General features: G+C 41.9%; 1 protein-coding gene across 1 annotated transcript; it reads left to right on the top strand.

The window, feature by feature from the left end:
- Positions 1-17,095: 17,095 nt before the first annotated feature.
- On the top strand, positions 17,096-18,160 carry LOC118480172. Its single transcript, XM_035974881.1, has one exon. It carries the CDS (start codon positions 17,096-17,098, stop codon positions 18,158-18,160), a length of 1,065 nt encoding a protein of 354 aa, XP_035830774.1.
- Positions 18,161-18,421: the final 261 nt, after the last annotated feature.

The following is an 18,421-nucleotide window of genomic DNA, read 5'->3' as shown; positions in this document are numbered from 1 at the left end:
CCGCACGAAAGGTATTTGATTCTGGGTTTTACTGGCCAACCATATACAAGGATGCACAAAACCTTGTAAAGACATGTGATGCCTGCCAGAGATCAGGTAATATTTCTTCCAAAAACGAAATGCCTCAAAATGGCATTCTCGTCTGTGAAATCTTTGACGTGTGGGGACTCGATTTCATGGGCCCATTCCCACCTTCAAAGGGAAACAAATATATACTTGTGGCAGTCGATTACTTGTCTAAATGGGCGGAGGCCGAGGCTCTTCCGACAAATGATGGAAGAGTAGTGGTAAAATTTTTGAAAAAACTGTTTTCTCGCTTTGGGACACCAAAGGCTTTAATAAGTGATAGAGGTACCCATTTTTGCAATCATCAACTTGAAAAAATATTAACAAGGTATGGGGTATATCACCGGGTCTCAACAGCATATCACCCTCAAACAAATGGGCAAGCCGAAGTGACTAATCGAGGTTTAAAACGAATACTTGAAAAAACCGTAGGAATAAATAAAAAAGAATGGGCCGACAAGTTAGACGACGCTTTATGGGCTTTTCGAACTGCTTATAAAACCACTATAGGCACAACCCCATATAAACTCGTCTATGGAAAAAGTTGTCACTTGCCAGTAGAAATAGCTCACAAGGCCTACTGGGCAATAAAAAACGTAAACTTAGATTTAGAAAATGCAGGTAAAAATCGATTTTGTCAAATAAATGAATTAGACGAGCTAAGGAATTATGCATATTCTAACTCCGAAATTTATAAAGAAAGAATGAAAAATTTACACGATAAATATATTAATTCTAATGAATTTCGGGTAGGGGATCAAGTTCTATTGTTTAATTCACGACTTCGATTATTTCCTGGTAAGCCAAAATCTAGGTGGTCAGGACCTTTTTCCGTCACCCATGTTTTTCCACACGGTGCAGTAGAAATTAAAACTCAAAATGGGATACCATTTAAAGTCAATGGCCAACGGCTAAAACTCTACCGAGGATCCATTGAGGATGAGGAAGAGGAGATCTCACTTCAAACGGATAACGAATAAACTCATACCCGACATGTTACAGGTAGGTGTACGTTTCAAAACCGGTAAGTCTTCTAGCCATTTTCGGAAATAACAGGCATGCACACGAGCACATTTCAAAAAAAAAAATTTCAAAAACTTTGCCCGGCACGGGGCCGTGTCCGCTGGACACGGGGCCGTGTCGAGGCAACTGTCGGGATAAAACCCTCTTTTCCTAGCAGTTACACCATTCCACACGCCCCGTATAGCCGAAAACGCTCTGGTTTGAGGCGATTTTCTGCAGTTTTCCAACGTTACCACCGAGTTTAACAACGTCAAGGTATGATTCTATCCTCTTTAGTAGTTAGATTAGTTACTTGCATGTAGTTAAAACATCAAAAATTGGGAAAAATCTAGGGTTCTTCATGTTCATCCGGATCGAACTCAAAATTTTTGATGAAATCTGTTAGTAGTAGTTTAGATTAGTATAGTAGGAAGTAAATAAACATGTATTGTTGATAGATTCGTTCGATTTCCAACTAAAACCCCAAACCCTTGTTCTTGAACCAAAAAACACGAAATTGAAAGGGTAAACGGTTTGTTTTGGGAAAAACGACACTTAGGGTTTCATTTTCGGGGGAAACCGCTACTATTGGGCTAAAAATTTTCAGGTTTTCGAAACCGGGACGAAAAATGAAATTTTTGGGTTACAGACGCCTGGACACGGGGCCGTGTCCGCTGAACACGGGGCCGTATCCAGCCTACTGTTTACAGTTTCACTCCGATTTTCCTTGTTTCGTACTAACTTTTGATGTATTCTTTCAGATGTCGAAATTCACGAGGTTCAACGCAAGTGAACTGGACGCTAGGGCACGATACGAGATTCTACAAACAAGACCGGAAGAGTACCCTAGGCGGGCGTGTACCGACTTGCTAACCATGGTGAATCAACTTGACCGATTCAACAACATTGTGAGAGGTCCACTGGCTGTCGCATTGAACACCCGGCTTCGGTCGGTGCATCAATGCACGATGGAGTTCTACAGCACATTCATTTTCAACTCGAGATGTGACCCGTTTGACCATGATGCGGTCACATTCCGATGTGGAGGGACCACGTTCACAACCTCCATGGCACAGTTTGGAGCTATCATAGGGCTATATAGTGAAGAGGAATCGGGAAATGAAGAGAATACTGGGGGATTACGAGACTTGGATGCAACTGAACGCCAAGCCGCATGGGCTCAAATAGGTGAAGGAATCTACAACCCGAGCAGCACCAAAAGCACCAAACTGAGGGACCCGCTTTACCGCTACATTCACAGGCTCCTCACCTACTCGCTGAACCAGCGTCACGACAGTAGTGGCGTTGTAGGGTTGAAAGATTTGGTTGTCCTTCACTGCATCCACAACCAGAAGCCTCTCGATGTTCCTTATCTCTTGTTACGGAACATGCACCTAAATCGCCTTGCTCACGCTCCTACACCTATCTTCTTCGGGGGATGGGTGTACCGTCTCTTCAAGCATTTCATGAATATCCCAAGGTCCTTTGAAAGGAGTCCATGGTCGGGACGAGTTGACTACCACATTTGCCGAGCCATGAACTTACTTTATGAGGCGGAAGACGGGACGGTGAGCTTTCAAAGGACACAAGGCTATGCATGGAACCCGCAGGAGGCTCTAGTTCTTCATGCACCACCTCCCCATTTTCAGTACCCACCCCAAGGCGATCCAGGTCAATCCTCCTCTCAAGGAGGTGGTTTTCCTAACTTTCAACGTTTACATGATCTTTTGCAGGAAAACCTCATGTGCACCAGGAACACCTACAATCTCACCAACAACACATACCACCGGGTTGGAGCTATCGAGCGCAACATTAACGATATACAAGATGATATCGGTAGCATCCGGGAGTACATGGCGAGGCATGGGGGTGGAGGTGATGGTAGCGATGAAGATATGGAGTAGAAGGCTTGAAGGAACGAGGGGCAGGTTGGTGATGAGCCCACAGGTTTAAGTACCCTTCTCTATCGAACAATTTACGGCCTGCGTGCCGCTTGTTGAACAATTTACTTTCTTTAACTATTTCTTTTATCTTTGTTTTATTTTTACTTTATGCTTGGATGATACTTGATGATGGTAATTTAGGATGGTTTATGTTTGTTTGGTTTGGTATTGAGTGATTAGACAGGTACAATGCAAGGGTTAGAGTGCTAAACATTAGCACTTGCAGCCCCGAAATGGAGAAACCGGGAGACAAAACCTGTTTTTCAGGCTTACAGACTGTCCACACGGGGACGTGTCCAGCCGACACGCCCCCGTGTTCATCTCCCAGAACTGCTGTTTGGTTACTGACCTGCAATTTTTTGCCAGACACGAGGCCGTGTTCACCCAACACGCCCCCGTGTTCATCTTCTGTAAGTTCTCGGTACTGGCAGTTCACCACGGGGCCGTGTCCAATGGACACGGGGCCGTGTCCAGAATGCCAGTAACAAAAATCTTTGCTTTTTAAACCACTGTTACACATCCGAATCAACCAAAAACCTTATTTTTGGACACATTGAGGACAATGTGTAATTTAAGTGTGTGTGTGTGGGGGGGGGGGGGATGCTAAAACCTTGAATGTTGCAAATCCTAAACACAAGCCTTACACAAAACTCTATTGGAACCGCTAAACACCCCAAATTTTTTCAAAAACTTTTTCATTTTTTTATTTGCCTTAGTTTAAGTTGGGAATAACAAGTTCTAAAAAGGTTATATTTTTACAAGTTTACAACCGATAGCGTCGTGATAACAAAGAACCAACATAAGAAGATTATGAAACGGCATAACAAGTCTAGTTAAAAATTCGATTATATATACTTGATCACATTAAAAACCCATTCCCACAAAAGTGAGTTTTGAGCCTTTATTGAGCATAAAAATATACATATTTAGACTAAATGCTCATTTTTCGTTTCTTGTGTGAATAGCCGCTTGGTTCTTACAAATCTAGAACTTGCCACAACGATACATTCCCGGTCCTTACCAACTCAAACCCAAGTAAGTAAATGATTGAGGCATTAGGACTAACAATTTTTCTTTCAAAACCATTATTTTTCATTTTTTTTATCACCTACCCAAAATCCCCCTAGATAGCCCCTTTGAGCCTAAACCTTTCATTTCATTACCCAAAACCCTTTTCAACCACCAAAAACCATTTTTATTTTTCACCCTTTATTTTAGTAACAAGCTCGGTTTTCTTCGTAAACTCGCCTTTTATATGTGATGAAAAAAAAAATGATGAAGTGAAAAACAAACAAATGCTATATAAAAGCTTGTTTGGAGAAATACTTCAAAATAAAAATCGCTAAAGACAAGGTATTTTACGAAAACCGACGCTTTTTACGATTTTCGCCCTTTTACTAACCACTAACCCAACCACCCACCTTTAACCCAAGCCTAACCCTTCACCCAAAAGTCCTCTTGATATTTACAAAGGTAAAAAGTTAAAAAGGAGGAGGATTGATTGCTTGGCAAGCCTATGGAAGGCGTAAGTTCCATGCCGCTCTCGAGTGATTCACTAAAAATATACACCTTCGGCCGAGTGTTGAGTGATCCCCCGTGAGGTATGTGAACTTGTATATAAATGGGATTTTAATAAGGCATGCTATGCCCAAATAAGTAATTTATCTTATGAAACGTTCAAAATAAATCATAACGAATAGGATTGTAAATAAATAAAAATAAAACTTACAAAGACCTTGGATTCCCGACACTCTAGGACAAGCTAAAAACTTTCTCTTCTACCTATTCCATTTGGGAGTGTAAGCCACATTTAAAGAGTTTTGCTTGAGGACAAGCAAAAGTTCAAGTGTGGGGGTATTTGATGTGTGTAAATTGCAACATATAAATCACATCAATTAAGGCATAAAACTAACCCTTTTTAAGTACTAATGTTGGGAAAAGAGTGTTTTTGTCTTCCTTTTGTATTTTCAGGATGAAATGAGCTCAAAATCACAAAAGAAGCAAAAAGACAACTAATTCTAGCATAAATACAAGAAAAGGAACAAAAGTAGACTGCCGGACCCTCAACGGCACCTCCCAAGGCAAAGAAGAGAAAACAGAGACTGAACACGCCCCGTGTCCAGCGAACACGGGGGCGTGCCCAGGAAGCAGCAGAAAAGACAAACCAGTAGAAGCTTCCATTGCCCACCACGGGGTCGTGTCCAGCGGGCACGGGGGCGTGGTGAAAGTACAGCAGGCGCATTAATTGTAATTGCGAATTACAATTAATGAAGAGAGAGAATGTCAGACGGGCACGGGGGCGTGTCCAGCGGACACGGGGCCGTGCCCAGCCTTCTGTTCAGCCTATAAATAGGGGTGCTTGGCTTCATTCCATCTCATCCCTTGGCACACCACCTCTCTCACACTTCATCCACCACCACCACCATAACACCATCATCCACCACCATCATCCATTGTCCATCGTAGAGTGTGTGAGTCGTCTCGGGATCCAAGATTGATCGTAAGAGTTCTTGACAATCAAGGCCATGTTTGCCTAAGTCTCTTACATCACTTGGTGAAGACAAGTGTTTAGTATAATACTTTTTATTTTTAATCTTTTGCACTTTTTATTTGGTTTTGTATTAATGACTTTAATAACTAGTTACTTATGTTGAAGGTGATCTTTCCTTATCGTTTGTCCGTGGTGTCTTGGCGTTATTTTACTGTCTATATAAAATAAAAGATTTGCACCATTCATATCTCCACGGTCTATATGGAGGTATGTTGGCTACCTGGTCGGGGGTTAAGGGAACGGTTTGGTAAGGGTCTTGCCCTTGTTCAGCGTTTTAGAGGTCCTGCTTGGGACTTGGGTCAAATTTAGTAGGATCTCCTTCAATACCCATAGGTATTGGATGGCGGGGATCCAAACTCTTTGACCCCCTCATAAGTTAACTACTATTAATACTATAACCCGGCTATTTAGGACTGTATCCCTGCTGACTCAGACTACTTAGCCGAGGGTAACGTCACCGCCAAAAGCGGGGCCTACCACAATTTGCATTAATAACTTAATTCATTATCTTTCAATAATCCGACCCTTTAGGATTGTATCCTTGCTGACTCAAACTACTGGGTTGAGGGTAACGTCGCCTTCAAAAGAGGGGCCTACTACAATAACTAAGATAATCTCTTAAACAAGTGCAAAAGTGCGAAAATAATCAAAGGTTATACTAATACACGTGTCGGATCCAAGTGATTCATCTTGTCTATCTGTTTTATTTTATTTTATTTTTCAGCATTTAGTTAGATTTTATTTTTCTTAGTTTAAAACATTTTTCTCACTTTTTGATTTGGTTAGACGTTGAGGATAAACCGGTATTAAAAGCTCTTGTGTCCTTGGACGACCTCGGTATCTTACCAACACTATACTACGTCCACGATGGGTGCACTTGCCCATATGTGTGTTTAGTGTTAGTGAATATCGTGTTTTATAAATTTAAAACTTGGCTAAAAGTGTAAAAAGGGGCTTAAATATACATCAAAAATATAATACACTTCACGCACATCAATAGCTTTAAAGATGCTGCTGTTTGTGAAGAGGCCTTGAGTCATATTGCTCCTCCTTCGGTTCACAAGACTATCTCCGAAATGGATGATGATGTGATGCTGTCCCGGATGATTCTTAGTACTTGCAACCTTGCTGCTATGCTTCCTCAGGGGGTTGCTCGTTTTCGCAAAGGATGCGAGAGTATGAAGACTTTTCCAAGAAGAAAGATAAGATGAAGTCTTCGATGGCGTCGATGAGAAAGGAGATAAGCAGCTTTGCTGAGAAGGAGGAAGCTTGGTCGAAGAAGGTTGAAGGCTTGTCCAAGCAGCATGAGATTGAAATGATTGATTTTAAGAAGAGCTTTGAGGCTGATCGGTTGAAGCTAAAGCGGACAGGGAGGCTTTGTCTGTTGCCCAGAAAGCCTTTGATGAAGAGAAGGAGAGTTTGAAGGCTTCGGTATCTCGTGCAACTAGTGATAACCAGTGGTTGATTGAGCAGGGCTTTCAACAGGTTGTCACTTACCTGCTTCATTCTACCGAGTTTAATTCTGCTCTTGGTGATGTATATAAAAAGTTGCTAAACTTGGGAAAACACCAAGGTCTCGTTGCTGGTTACAAGCTGCATGAAGCTGGGCATGCTCTGGAAAAGTCTCCCTTATTTCGCCCAGATGCTCCTGATGTGTTCAAAAGCTCAGTTGAACAAATGGAGAGGCTAACCTATCCTTATGTTCATCAGGTTTCCTCTTGCTTTGGTAAGCCTTTGTCTGTTTTACAGGATTTGAAACCAGAGGGTCTAAATGAAAAGGTTTGCACTGAGGTCTTGGGCTCCCTTTCAAAGAAGAGATCTTATTCCGGAGATAGTGATGATACTCTCTCGAGTCTGCCGGATGCTTCGAAGGATGTTGGTTTAGAGACCTCAGCCGTTGGTGGTGATGATGGTGCTAAGTTTAAGAAGTCTAAGAAAGCCAAGAAGTCCAAAGCTGAGGGTTCCAAGTCTTCTGCCATCTGATGATTATTCGTAGCTTTCTTAGCAAAACACTTTATGGTTTGTAATGTTATTTTAAACAATATTAGGTTTCCAGGAACCCTTAAGGTTCCTGTTGGTGGTGTGTTGGGCCTGCATGGCCATCTGAACAATAGTTTACCTTGCAAGTTACTAGAACTTGCTTTAACTTTTATTTGAAAGTCTCTTATGACTTTCTTTGCTATGATGTGATGGTTATTATGTTACTTGTGTTGTGTTTTTATGCCTGTTTTGTCTAGTTCGTTTGATTGGCTTTAACCTTGCAAGCCTTTTGGCTAATCGTCGGTGGGTTGAAGCCTGCAACGTTTTAAGCTGTTGTGTTGGCAGCTTGAAGCCTTGATAGCTTCTGGTTTGGTTTGTATGTTTTATTGAGGGATTTGCTTGTTTTTCCTTTGGCAATTTTCATTCTTTTTTAACCTTGTCTTTGTTGAGTTTACTTTGTCTTTATGTTTTTTACACTTCAAAGGGTTCAGTGCTGCAGACACTTAGCCTTGGTGTTTTTGAACAAGAAGACGTAGTATCTATCCTCTTTATTATTTCTTTGTGATTTACTCGATTTCGTAAGCCTATTTGTTGGTTATATTTCTAAGGCTTAATGAACGATTGCTGTAGGTTGTTCAAGCCTGTCTATGAGACATTATTGTTTTGGCTTAATAAGTCTCATGGAGTTGTATTGATTTAGGAACTCACCCCTTATATAGGTTCATTCAACCCTTGAACCTATTGAGCGATGTGGCCTGGGAGCTCATCCCCTTACATGGCCCTTGCCATGGAGTTTTTTGCTAGGTTCTCAACCTGATCTTAGGATAGAGAGACAAGTTTGATAAAACAACTTCATTCATTCAAGCAATACTTTGCTTTTTACAAAAGGTTTTCGTAGCGTTGTTCGAGGTACATTTTAATACAAACTAAACTTTACTATCTAAACATGGAATCTTCTCAGGGTTTTGCCGTTCCAATGCCTTGGAAGCCTTTTGCCTTCTGAATCTGCTAGCTTGTAGGATCCACCCTTGTGTGCTTCGAGGATGGTGTATGGACCTTCCCATTTTGGGCCCAGCTTTCCTTGGTTTTCCTTTTTGCTAGCTTCATTGTTTCTGAGGACTAGGTCCCCTGGCTTGAATCGTTCGTTCTTAACCTTCTTGTTGTAGTAGGCTTCCATCTTCTGCTTGTATTTGGCTTCTTGGATTGCGGCTTGATCTCGGGCTTCCTCTAGGAGTTGTAAATTCAACATGGTCTCTTTTTGGTTTGTTCCGGGATCCATGTTGACGATTCGTTGGGTTACAACTCCTATTTCAGCGGGGATTACGGCCTCAGATCCAAAAACCAAGCTATAGGGTGTTTTCTTGTGGCTTGTTTTTTCGGTTGTTCTAATTGCCCATAGAACACTAGGCAATTCTTCGAGCCAATTGCTTTCATACCTTCCTAATCTTGTCTTGATGCCTTCCACTATGCTTCGGTTAGCCCTTTCAACCTGGCCATTTGATTGTGGATAAGCCAGTGAGCTGAAGATCTGTTTGATTCTGTACTCTTTACACCAGAGGCTGAAAGGTTTGTCAGCGAATTGCTTTCCATTGTCGGTGACGATCTCTCCTGGCAATCCATAGCGGCAGATGATGCTTTCCTAAACGAAGTCAATGACCTGTTTGCCTGTGATCTTTGCAAGGGGTTTAACCTCGGGCCATTTGGTGAAATAGTCTATTGCCACTAGCAAAAATTTCACTCCTCCTTTGCCTGGAGGGAATGGTCCAACAATGTCCATTCCCCACTTATGGAACGGCCATTCCGAGGTTATTGGGACAAGATCATGCTTGGGACTTTTTGGGATTGGAGCATGAATTTGGCAAGCATCACATTTCTTCAATTGCTCGGTGGTGTCACGATGCATCGAGGGCCAAAAATATCCGAGGTTCATGAGTTTTGCAACCACCGACCTTGCTCCAAAATGGGCTCCACATATGCCTTCGTGAATTTCCTTGATCAAATATTTACTTTGCTCGGGACCAACACATCTTAGCAAGGGGGCAAGGTAACCCTTTTTGTAGAGGGTTTCTCCTTGCAACTCATATTGCTTTGCTTTGGTTTTAACCCTTTCAGCTTCTACTTGATCATTTGGTAATTCACCATTTTGAAGGAATTTTTTGATGGGAGTCATCCAGTTTGGATCTTCTTCGGTGACTACATCTTGGACTTCCAATTCATCAATCGATGGAGCCTTCAACACTTCAACCAACACCTTTTTGGTGAGGTGGGCGAAGGTGAGGGATGCTAGTTTACTTAAAGCGTCAGCCTTTTTGTTTTGGGACCTTGGAATTTGCTTGATGTTGCATGCTTGGAAGTAAAACGCTTCAGGGCAGCAAGTTTCCCGTTTAAGCTTTCAACCTCTTTTTTGGTTTTTGGTGGCTTGGCTTCGAGGACAGCCTTTACTTTATTTGGGTTGGCTTTGATGCTTTGTTTTCCAACGATGTGACCCAGGAATTTTCCTTCTTCGAACCCAAACGAGCACTTTTCAGGGTTAAGTTTCATGTTAACCTTTCTGAGATTTTTGAAAGTTTCTTGGATATCGTCGAGCATTTGATTCTCCATCTTGCTTTTGATTACTAAGTCATCAACATAGGCTTCCATGTTTTTACCAATTTGGCTTGCAAAAGCTTTGTCTACCAGACGTCGGTAGGTTGCACCGGCGTTTTTTAGCCCAAAAGGCATCTTCTTATAACAGAAGATTCCTTTATCAGTGTGGAATGCCGTCTTTTCTTCATCTTCCTCTTTCATGAGTATTTGGTGATACCCTTTGTAAGCATCAAGAAAGCATTTGAAAGGGTAACCGGTGAGCGAGTCAACCTTAAGGTCAATTTCTGGTAGTGGGTAGCAGTCCTTAGGACAAGCTTTGTTGAGATCTTTGAAGTCTATGCACATTCTCCAGGAGTTATCAGGTTTTTTGACCATGACCGGGTTTGCAACCCATGATTGGTACTTGACTTCTCGGAGAATGCCAGCTGAGACGAGCTTCTCAACCTCCTGACAAGCAGCCAGGCTTCTTTCTAGTGCTAAGCTCCTTTTCTTTTGTACAACAGGTTTGACATTAGGAGGTATCCTCAACTCATGTTTGGCAATACTTCGAGGGATTCCTGTCATATCTTCCGGACACCAAGCGAAGACATCGCTGTAGTGTGTCAACAACTTTTTCAAATAGGAGAGAGTTTCTTGTGAAAGGTTTGGGTTGACCCTTATTCTTTGTTCAGGGTACTTAGGGTTTATGATAAGCCTTTGCTTGTCTTCTTCATTTCTGGGACTTTCACCTTCGATCATGTAGGCCTCTTGGGAGGGTTGAAGGGTTGCCACCCCACTTTCGGTTGGGAATTTAGCCGTGCCATGCCCAACGGATACTGCCATAAAGAAGGCACATTGCCCTGGTCTTCCTATGATTACATCATAGTTCGAAGGTATGTTGAGGACTACGAAGGTAAGCGGCTGGACTCTCTTCTTCTGACCTTCACTGAAGCAAACATCCAGTGTCAATTGCCCTAAAAGCTTGAGGGGTACATCGGCGATACCTTTTATGGAGGTTTCAGAGGGTTGAAGCCTCGAACGTTCTTCGTTGCTTAAGCGGTTGAAAAATTTCTCGAACATGATTTCAGTGGCTGCCCCAGTGTCTATGTATGCCCTATGTGTTTCCAGCGTCCCAATGGTAGCTACTACGACTAGAGGGCTTGAAAGGGGGTCTTTTTTAGTTGGGGGAAAGCAAACACATTGAAGCTCCCAAGCTTCCAACCGCTGCCTCTTATGAGGAACATTTTCATCAGAGTTTACCATATTGACTTCCTTTCCTTTGCCTTCAGCCATCTTGTCTCGAACCCCTTTTACCAAATGGGCGAGTTCGCCTGACTTAACAGCCTCTTCAATTCTTTTCTTTAGTTGGAAGCAATCGTTGGTGTGATGTCCCTTTTCTTCATGAAATTCGCAGAACTGTGTGGAGTTCTCATTTTTTCTACTTTTGGGGAGAGGCATGGGAGGCCTAAAGTTCTGTTTGACTTCCTCGGTTGCCAGGATTTCTTGAGGGGTCTTTGTGAGAGGTGTGAAACTCATGCCTTTTTCCCTGGTTGGAGGGTTCCGGCCTTCAGACCTTCGATGGTCTGAACCCTTTTGCCGTCTGTCATAGGAGCTGTAATTCCCTCTTTTTCTGACTGGGCTATTACTTCTCCAGCTAGACCCTCTCTTCCTTTGTTCCTTGATGTCAACCGCTTCCTCTCCCCGAATGTGGGCTTCTGCTCTTTCCAGGGCCTCCTCCAAGGTCTTAGGTAGGGACTTGTTGAAATCTCTTGTGAGGTACTTTGAGGTGATAGCGTTCATGAAACCAGCTACCCTCATTTTTTCATCTGCCCCTACATAGGTTAGACCTTCCTTCTTGTATCGTTCAATAAACTCGCGAAGGCTTTCATTGTCTCTCTGTTTTATTTGAAAAATGACGGTTGCATCTTTGACATATCGTCTCTGCTGGGAGAAGTTGGCTAAAAAACCCTTGCTGAGGTCGTCAAAGCTTCGAATGCTTCGAGCGGGTAAATCGTTGAACCAGATTCTAGCGGATCCGATGATGGTTTGCATGAACATTAAGCAACATTCAGCGTTTGACCATTTTTCTATCCTTGCTGCACCGGTAAAGATCTGAAGATGGTCCTCCGGGTCTTCAGACCCGTCGTACGTTCTGATGTGGGACGGCATCTTGATCTTTGTTTGGAAATCATAATCAGCTATTTGCTGTGAGAAGCATGAAAGGTTACTCGGCTTGTAGGGTTTAGCCAAGTCTTCTTCGACCCTTGTACCCATATTACTATTGTCATTGTTGGCCCTTTGAGTGGCTAGCACTTGATTAATGAAGTATTGCCACGGGAAACTGGCCATCATCTGGGTCATCATCTGGGACGTAGGGTTGAAACCTTGGAGGCTTCCGGATGTGACCGGGCAGCTAACCCCAAGGGGGGTGCTCATTACCGCACTCCGTGCTAATGGAAGTACTGACAGGGCTTGTTCCCACGAAGTGGAGGTGGAAGCTGGAAAGCTCGTTACTGGGGAATGTAGGAGCTGATCCAAAGTCAGCTCGTGACCCAGAGGAGCACCACTTGTAATTGGTTGGGATGAAAAGAGGGGATATGTTGTAGGATTTGCCATGGTGGGTAAATATGGAACGGGGTTTGAAGGATTACTGGGGTCAGCCTCATTCCTGGTTGTAAAAGGTGGAATGGGAGGTCCGGGAGATAGTGTTGGTTCAGGCTCGTCGTAATCTAGGCGAATCCTTACTCCCTTGTCCTTCTCTTTGTTCACATACTGGTTGAGGAGGGTTCTCAACTCAAGAAAATTGTTAGCAACTCCCTCGGGGGTGAGTTCAATACGTGTGGGGGTGTCCGGGACACCGACGTTAGGGGAAGGAACTCCAGATCTAGAGGGGGTTGGAGTGTTAAAGGTGAGAAACTCGGGTGTGCTCCCCGGAGTTGAAAAAGAAGTTGGGATAGCCACATGGGCTTGGCTACTACCCGGAGTTGAAGTGTTTGGTACCTGGTTCACTTCACCTGGTGATCCACTTTCAGACATGACGACTTTGAGAGAGAAGAGCTACACTACTAGGTCTTTTTTGAGGAGAAATAGTGGCGTAGCCCCACGGTGGGCGCCAACTTGTTGAGACAACAAAATATAGACCGAGGATAGCGACATGGGTGGTTAGGCAGAAGGGTTAAAGGGTTTAACCTTGCCTAACGCAGGTCGTGGGGTCCCCCCATGTTTGCAAGACGTGGAAGGAGGTTCACTGGTTTATGTTTCTTGTTTAAGGATCCAATTCTGAAGTATTGTTCAGAAATGGATTGAGGAACAGAAAGAATAAGTGTAATGTCACTTTGAATGAGGGACACTTTGAGTGAAGTGAATGTACGATGTAAAGGACCAGAGTTTGAGAGAACTAGTCTGATCCAGGATGTCTTTGTTAATGAATGAAGTGTCATTTTATAGGCAAAGACATGTCCCAAAGGAGTATACATTTGACTAGTGAACCAGCTTGCAGTGAGGGGCTTACCCTTTCGGGGGTTGAAGCCTTTTGACCCCCGGATAATAGCGTGTATTCTGTGGACCTGCATTGCTTTTACGGCTGTGGTTGGTGAGACTGTTTGGGGATGTGACTTGTTCACTGTTCCCGTGTTACTTTACTCGATCTCTTCAGCTTTTTCAAGCGTTGAACCTTTTAACCTTTTAAGTGTTTACATACTTGGCCGTTTTATTTGATCTCGGGCTACCCCGTCATCAATCATGTCATAATTAAGTCCATCCCAAGTTTTTTAGATCAAATACATCAACAAAATTAACATCAACATTAGCATCAACGTCAAAATCATCTTCATCACTACTAGTCTCATTGTCTCAACATGATCTTTATTGACATTAGCTTCAACCTATCCAGAGCCTCAATTCCAAACCTTCCTAATTATTCATTTTTTTTGAACGGCAAGGTGTCACAACTTTTTGGGTGCGAGACACCCCCCTCCCCATTGGGGAGGCCCGTCGCCCCTCTCCGGCCAGACGTGAGTGTCTTAACCGTACCCCAGCTGGCATCAGAGAGTAATCAGCGTTCAGGGAGAAAACCCCACAGGTACCTCGCCCTGGATCAAGGCTTGACGAGTTGAGAGCCGCCACAGAGGGGAATAAACCGCCTCAAGTGGGGATCGAACTTAGGTACCATGGGTAAAAACCCGGGTGCATCAACCAGTTATTCATTTAACGTTTTTGACGTTTCTAACTATTCATTTATTTTCACTTTTAACGTTTTTGACTACTAAAACTGTTTAGAAGCCATAATTTCTTAAACAGTTCTACGTTTCAAATTGTTAGTTAACACTATATGTAGGTTGAATCAAGCATAAGTCACATATATTCTAATCAATAACCTACAATCGGATTTGAGAAGAGAGGATCGATTTGAGATGAATGTGGTGCCAAATTTTCGGTTTAGTTCAATCGTGAATTTCCAATTTGATGATTTGATAATGTCGATTGCCGAACAGTGTTCTTGATCGATGGACGAATGGCGATGTTGAATCGGCAATCATCCAAAACTCTTGACCAACTTTACTTTTTTTTCCCTTGGTAAACTTTTTAGTTACCTTTAATTTCATAATTGGCTTAAATGAATTAAAAACTTAAATTTAGATGCACTAAAACTAATATTGTTAGACCATCTGTAGTGAGCATCTGGTAGGCCAAAGTACATGCTCAACACCACCTCTCCTCATGTGGTTTGACATTTTGGGGTGTCGTTCCGTAGTGCAAGAGAGTGAAAGAGAGAGGATGATGATTGTCTTGACCAATCCATTTTTTTTTTATATTTTTATTTCAATTTCAAACACACTAATTTCACACGACTCACCATTACTCTATTTTACTCAATTTTCAGGCCTTGATGACGTGAACGCCACATAACAAAAAAGACCAAACCAATTGAGTGACCACTACACATGATCTTAGAGCATTCACATTAGAATTCTTATTTTCATATGTATAATTTAAATAAAAAACACCTTTATCAATAAAGTTCACCATTTAAAAACCTACTACTACATCTTGTTTAAGCTTACCAATGGGGTGGTGGTCCATTGGCAAAGGCAAAGCCTTTAAAATACCTAGGTTGAGAATGGGAAGGTCTTGGGTTCAAGTCCCACAGACGACAAGAATTAAAGAAATTCACCTTTCAAAAAAAAAACATCTTGTTTAAGCTTATATTTTTACTAATGATTTCTGATTGATAGTTTAACCCTAAAATTAATGATTAAACCAACCTTTAGTTAATGATTTACCTTAAAAATTCTAATCGATGGTTTTACTTTTTTTAACCCAATTTGTTATTTAATAACTTCTAGATAACTACGAACTCGTGGGTATTTAGTTGAACTATGAAAGTTTTTAACCCAATTTGTTATTTAATAACTTCTCGAAAACTCGTGGGTATAAAAACTAGGAAAGTAAGGCTGGCCTCCTTTGATATAAAAACTAATTTATTACTTTTTATTTAAAATATATATGTCGAAGCTTTAAATAGTTCAAGAAGCACAATGTACGAAGTATATAATAATCTTATCGAGGTAATAAAATAGAAGATCAAAATTAAATAATAGATATCAAATTATTAGCTAAGAAGGAAGTTTAAATATATTTATATGTGGAAATATCTTTGCATGATGACACTGTCACCATTAATCAGAAAGATTATATATTCTATTGGGACCATTAATCAGAAAGATTATTCTATTGGGCAGAAATATATAACTGGAAAAATACACACGAACTTCTTGACACTGGTGTAGTTTGACATGTATAACGGTGTAACTGGTAGAGGTGCAAAAGAAAAACTCGAATCCGGAAAAAAAACCCGAACCTGCGTAGTAGAAAAATCGGGTTTTTTTTAAACCCGAACCTGACCCTACCCGTAGGGTAGGAACCGGGTATGTGTATTCTGTTCAATACCCAACCCTGAACCCGGGTTCTTTTCGTACCCGGGTTTTCGTAATACCCGGACCCGTTGTGTACAATAATTTTTTTGAACGTTTAGAGCTTGTATGAGGCTTTTTGGACAGATTCCAAGCCATACAATATGTATAAATAAAGGTTTCCATTATAGTTTTATGTTTTATACAAAAAAAAATGACTCGAAAAACCCGATCGATACCCGAACTCGAACCATACCCGAACCCTACCCAGACCCGGAAATAGGGTATTCTAATACCCTGCTATTGAAAACCCGAACTCAAACTCAGGTACACGGGGTATAGATTTTCTGGCCAATACCCAGACCTGAACCCGACCTAGATATGACCAATACCTAAAAATCAAAAACCGGTCATACCCATACCAGGGCATATACGTGAACCCGAGTGTTGGCGAATGTCTGAGTCCGATTGTAGCTTTGGCGTTGATCGGGCTCGGGTATTAACTTGGAGTGGAGTCCAAGTTTAATTTAAATATGAGATAATTATCTATTCCTAAAATAAGGAGTTATTTTAGATAATTATGTGGTTTAAATTAATGCAGAATCCTGGTTATATTCTAACATGTTTTGGTTAGTCTATAAATACCGTGTATAGGGTAGGGATTATGTAATTGAAGTTTTTGAGTTAGATTTCTTCAATAAAATTGCGTGTTTGGCAATCTGTTTTTCTTTTCCTCTGATTACCTTCAATTGGTATCAGAGCTTTAAGTTTATTCAAGGGCTTGCTCGTGCCAATCGATTCCTGCGATCTAGAGGATATCGGTTGTGAGGAGATATCAAAGACGGAGACCATCTTAGTGGCATACGATTCTGTTTTGACTCATAAAACAAGTTGGAAGCAGTCCTCGTGACTGCTGGTTGTCTTGTGGAAGTCGAACATAGTAGGTTGGAAACGGGAAACCGTTGATTGTCCTACGCGAGTTCGACACGAATCAAAACATAATCCGTTCTGACCGTTTTACAGGGCTGGAAAAAGATTTGTTGCAGACGTATTCGCGTACCAGGAAAAAGTTTCAGATGACAGGGAGTATTGATGCAAGCGGGTCAAATCCGCCGACAAAAGAACCAAACATGTTGACGTTTCAATGTCCAATGTTGACGCCAATAAACTACACCATATGGAGCATGCGAATGGAAGTAATTCTTGGAATTCATGGAGTCTGGGAAGTGATAGATCCGGGCTTAGACGATGCCAAGAAGAACAATATTGTTAAGGGCCTCCTATTTCAATCCATACCGGAAGATTTGATTCTTCAAATCGGGAAACTGAAAACCGGCAAGGAGATGTGGGAGGCTATTAACACAAGGAATCTAGGGACTGAACGCGTGAAGGAAGCGAGACTTCAAACATTAACTGCCGAGTTTGATAGTTTGAAGATGGAAGACATCGGTACGATACACGATTATGCAACGAAATTGTCCGGTATTGCTTCAAAATCAACCACACTTGGAGATGTCATATCTGAACACAAGTTAGTAAAGAAATTTCTCACAAGTGTTCCCAGGCGATTTGTCCACATTGTGGCATCACTTGAACAGGTTTTGGATCTTAAAACGGTTGGGTTCAAAGATGTGGTTGGTAGATTGAAAGCTTACGAAGAAAGGATCAAAGAAGAGAACAAAGGCAACGAGACTCAAGGAAAACTGCTTTATTCAAGGGCCGAATCTTCCAACAGAAACTATGATTCAAATAGGGGTAGAGGTCGTGGTGCAAACTCTCGAGGTCGTGGTCGTGGCCGTGGTCGGGGTAACACCCAAAATCATGGTCAGCGTGATTCCTCGAAAAAAAGTGAAGATCAAAAACAAAAGGGCAAACGTGACCTCTCAAATATCAAGTGTTATCGTTGCGACAAGTACGGACACTTCGTCTCAAGATGCCCGGAACGAACCCGAGACCACGAGGAAAATCTCAATGAGACGAAAGAGGGAGATGCGGATCATGAGGAAGGAACTTTTTTCATGATGAACCATGTTCAAGAAACGATATTCTTGAATGAAGATAAGTTCATCCCTCCAAAGATCGAAACGATAATGAAGAAGATGATGTATGGTATTTGGACAACGGTGCGAGTAATCATATGACCGGTAATTACTCGTACTTTTCTGAATTAAATGAACATATAATTGGACGGGTGAGATTCGGAGATGGGTCGTGCGTGAGTATAAAAGGAAAGGGATCTATCTTGTTTGAAGGAAAGAGCGGAGAGCAGAAACTGCTGAAAGATATTTACTATATTCCATCGCTCCGAAGTAACGTGATCAATCTCGGACAAGCTACAATATCCAGTTGTGATATTCGTCTTCGGGGCAAATTCTTAACCATGCGAGACAAAGGTGGAAGAT

The sequence above is a fragment of the Helianthus annuus genome, chromosome 7, assembly GCF_002127325.2.
Source record: "Helianthus annuus cultivar XRQ/B chromosome 7, HanXRQr2.0-SUNRISE, whole genome shotgun sequence".
In the NCBI taxonomy this organism is placed as follows: Eukaryota; Viridiplantae; Streptophyta; class Magnoliopsida; order Asterales; family Asteraceae; genus Helianthus; species Helianthus annuus.
The sequence above is the reverse complement of the archived record's forward strand: the minus strand, read 5'-3'. Positions and strand labels throughout refer to the sequence as shown.

What these genes read in the sequence shown, in the direction of transcription:
- LOC118480172 (XM_035974881.1), top strand. Translation starts at nt 17,096, where the DNA reads ATGACAGGGAGTATTGATGCAAGCGGGTCAAATCCGCCGACAAAAGAA.